The sequence below is a fragment of the Wasmannia auropunctata genome, unplaced genomic scaffold, assembly GCF_000956235.1.
Source record: "Wasmannia auropunctata unplaced genomic scaffold, wasmannia.A_1.0 LD336004.1, whole genome shotgun sequence".
In the NCBI taxonomy this organism is placed as follows: Eukaryota; Metazoa; Arthropoda; class Insecta; order Hymenoptera; family Formicidae; genus Wasmannia; species Wasmannia auropunctata.
Window position 1 is genome coordinate 37879 of NW_012026886.1, and position 4373 is coordinate 42251.

Here is a 4373-nt window from a genome sequence, read left to right on the forward strand (position 1 = left end):
GTTTGATTTTGCTGAAAGAAAAGAGTTTTGACTCTTAAAGGAAATTGAAAGAAAAGATATATTATAAGGTAATGATTATATTAATTAAGTTTGAAATAATAATTTATTTTATGTGGTACATATTAGTACAAAATCAGTACTAATTATACAAGCTTTTATTTATTTATTTTTTATAATTTTTTTTTTGTGGTCCTGCTAGCTTAATATAAAGGTAGCAGCGCCATGTTTTTCTTCAAAACTGTACGAGGTACAAAATTTTTAATGGTGGTACAAATTAGTACAAATTGAGTACTAAAAAATTGGATAGGTCCGGTTTGATTCTGCTCATTTGGTTCTACAATTTACCTCTATCAAGCTAGCAGAACCAAATAAGCAGAATCAAACCGCGAGACCTATCCAATTTTTTAGTACTCTTTTATATATATATATATATATATATATATATATAAAAGATATATATATATATATACATATATATATATACATCGCATCCAAAAGCCCTAGCATCTAGAAGTTATATAAATGTTATTCACGCGAATATAACATCTCACGTATCATTATGTTAATTATATGTAATGTATAACCTGTTTACGATACTTGGCACATAAACGACATAACGAGTCACACAAATGTAAACAAATTTTTTAATAGTAAATAGAATTTATTAAATCGTTACATTATATTAAAGATTAATTATCTGATGCATTAGCTGCAGTATGTAACATATCGTGATTAAATATTAAATTGTCAATTAAAACAACAAATTATATCTTATTTTTTATTAAATTATTATTCCTGTGTAACATTGATATAATTTCTGAGATTGAACATGAAATCAACATAATTTTATTTTATTAGATAGTATCATTGACTGTTGACATTGAAAGCATTTTGTGAGTTGTTTTTGTATAACAAGTTTTTTTCTTAATATAAAGAAATTACAATAAAGAAATTATTTAGTCATTTTATTAAAAAAATACAAATTTATTTGAATAAAATCTAAATAAAAAATGATGTTTTTATATGTACAGATATATAAAGCACATATCATAAATATTGTTTTATATCTGCATATCTTCCTGTACACTTGTGCTTTTATGTATGTATGTATGTGGGGGCGCACACGTATATTTATACATATAAAATTATAAAATTATTTTATTAATAAGCTCTCTTATTTCTATTCATTCATATTTTACTCTACATAATGCAATATACGACTTTTTGGTGGACAGATCATGCCAACCCACTGGACCTCTCTCACAATCTGCACAAGCTAAATATTTGACGTTGCCTACAGTGTGTGATACACCAATATTTTCGAAAGTATACATATCTTCTATTAACCAGTAATCAGAAATTGTTTCTGACTGATTAGCCTTGTCTTCTGCTCTACTATGGATGTAAGGTAGCGCAAACTGCAATAAAAAATTTTTATACTTATTATTTATATTCATTTAAATAAACAATTGTTAATTCAATAATTAATTAAATAAACAAATATTAAATTGAATCATTATAACAATTTTTGGAAACAAATTTAAAAACTCTGTAGCTTTGTAACTTTATGGTCCATATTCAAAAGGTGCTGACAACGATGTTAGAGCGTTAACATATTGCAATTTACGTTACGTATACTATAGAATTGCAGAGATAAAAGTTCGCATTTATCGATAAAAGAAGGTTCTGAATACGAATCCATAAATTCAAAATTTATAAAGTGTTAAATGCACACACAATGCACAATATGACTTTTAGGTTATAAATCTTCGGCGTCCAATATAAAGCATAATAATGCGCTAAAAATATTAATATACAACAATATCTATGATAATTAAATTAGTAATGCGCAATAAGTAACAATCAAATAACGAATCGTACATGAGAGAAATCTCTTCATTATTACCTTACTACATGTGCTAATACTCACGTCCATGTTTATTAATCTGGCAGTTCCAGCATTGAGCATTTTTGAAGGGCAAAATGTACAATAGATTTTATCTTTATTTTTGCCTTCTGTGTCTTTTTTCGATTCAATATCTTTGTCCGTCGACATTGTTACTCCATAAATATAAAATAAATCTCGGAACAGATTAACAGACTAATCGGGTCTGAAAACTCTGAAATCCACCTCCTATATGATAAATCGAATCGAATCGAATCGAAATTAATCGATTTGAAATCGAAGTCGGAATATACCGATCAAGCATCCATACATTGCAATTCAAAATGCGCGAGCTTTTGAAATTTAGAAAATTATATAATTTCATGTTTATTTGTACTTCAAATCATGACTTAAATAAAGTTCTTTAAAGTATCATATGAATATGAAAATTATACTTTACGTTTCTAATTTCTTAAAAAATGGATAACCAAGTTTAATATACAATGCTGTCCGATTATGATTACATCTGTCCTGTCCTGTTTACAAAGTATCTACACGTAAAATAAATTACGTAAGTCTGTATATATCTATGTATTTATACATATATATAAATAATAAATTATATTTAATGAACTATCCAAGTGTAATTATTAACTTTAAATATCAAAATTCTACGTAATTGCAAAATTTTATTTACAATAATATTGTAAATAAGATATTTTACTTAAGGTACTTTAAAAAATAAATTTTAGACGAATTTGATTTCATTCTTGTAAAAAGACTCGGAAAATAAGTATTATGCATATGTACATTGTACAATACAATCACAAGCTATTATATAATTATAACAAAATCAGAATTTGTATTCAGTAAGATTTATAAGACCAATAATGTCATTAAAATAGATTACTCTCAAATTGAAATTCAAATTAGATCCAAATCTATTTAATATATGTATAATTAAATATATAAAAAAATTCGAAGATAAACTTATGCAATTGCGAAAAATGCATACCAAAATTGCTTTCAGAAATGAAAATATCGTTAAAAAATATCAATAGAGAAGGAAAGTATTTCAAAGAGACAAAAAAAGTTGTAAGCTTGATGAACTTTGTCTTTATAATTTGTTGAAGCTTACAACTTTTTTTGTCTCTTTGAAATACTTTCCTTCTCTATTGATATTTTTTAACACTATTTTCATTTCTGGAAGCAATTTTGGTATGCATTTTTCGCAATTGCATAAGTCTATCTTCAAATTTTTTTATATATTTAACTATACATATATTAAATGGATTTGGATCTAATTTGAATTTCAATTTGAGAGTAATCTATTTTACTGACATTATTGGCCTTATAAATCTTACTGAATACAAATTCTGATTTTGTTATAATTATATAATAGCTTGTGATTGTATTGTATAATGTACATATATGTATAATACTTATTTTCCGGGTCTTTTTACAAGAATGAAATCAAATTCATCTAAAATTTATTTTTTAAAGTATCTTAAGTAAAGTATCTTATTTACAATATTATTGTAAATAAAATTTTGCAATTACGTCGAATTTTGCTATTTAAAGTTAATAATTACACTTTAAATATATGAACAGGGAATTATGAACAGACCTTGTACAAAAAGTATCTCAAATATTTAAACAGATTTTTAATTGCAGAGATAAATGTGTTGTTTACATCAATTAAGAAAAGTTATTAAAGTAATTGTGTTAATAACATAAATTATTTTTTCTTAATAAAGAATAACGCAGATTTGATCATAAAATATATTATATTCATAAACTATATTAGTTAATAAATTTATTCTTTAAGATGATTATTGTTTTTATACTTCCTATATTTTAAACTAAATAATATGTATTTATGCGTTTAAAATTTAAGGAAAGATGGCAACCAAAAAAAATAATATAAAAGATGTAACCAAAAAATCAAATCCATAGATTATATAAAAAATCTTTTACAATTGCACATAATAATATTGTACAAAATGCATTATTTTAATTCTCTATTTAAACACATTGTAAGTTTTATTATTTATTACTGTATGCAGTAATGCAGTTGTTGGAACACACAAGTTTTTTCTGCTTTATTAACTTCCAATTATATTTTCTAAATTTTTCATCAAATGGCAATGGGTCTGTTGTACAATTATTCCCTTGAGCAGGTCCAATAACAAAAATTAAATTACCTTTGTAATTTTCTATATAATTACAGAACGCTGTACAGTTATTAAAGTAGCAAAATAACATCGCATATCGTTTTGGCACTTGAAAATTTATTGAATTGTCCTCAATGAAGATAATATTTTTTAAGAATTGTGGTGGAGAATATTTGCTGTTCCACCAAGAACTATCCAATTCTATACCCACAACGTCCAATCCTTGAAAAATATAGTAATAAGCAATTATTACAAGTATTATCAAAAAGACATATGTTACATATTACATATATATAATATATATATATATATAT

The 4373-nt window shown here is 24.6% G+C and overlaps 1 protein-coding gene across 1 annotated transcript; it reads right to left on the bottom strand.

Annotated features, from left to right (window-relative positions):
• Nucleotides 1-1047: 1047 nt before the first annotated feature.
• Nucleotides 1048-2078, bottom strand: LOC105453098 (guanine nucleotide exchange factor MSS4 homolog). The gene is made up of 2 exons (XM_011694802.1): nucleotides 1931-2078; nucleotides 1048-1418 (listed from the first exon to the last, which is right to left on the bottom strand). The coding sequence occupies exons 1-2, from the start codon at nucleotides 2054-2056 to the stop codon at nucleotides 1185-1187; spliced, it is 360 nt and encodes a 119-aa protein (XP_011693104.1). The 5' UTR covers nucleotides 2057-2078; the 3' UTR covers nucleotides 1048-1184.
• Nucleotides 2079-4373: the final 2295 nt, after the last annotated feature.

Coding starts and splice junctions, on each gene's coding strand:
- LOC105453098 (XM_011694802.1), bottom strand. CDS start 2,056: ATGTCGACGGACAAAGATATTGAATCGAAAAAAGACACAGAAGGCAAA. Junction 1,419..1,930: donor CCAGATTAATAAACATGGAC/GTGAGTATTAGC, acceptor TTTTTATTGCAG/TTTGCGCTACCTTACATCCA.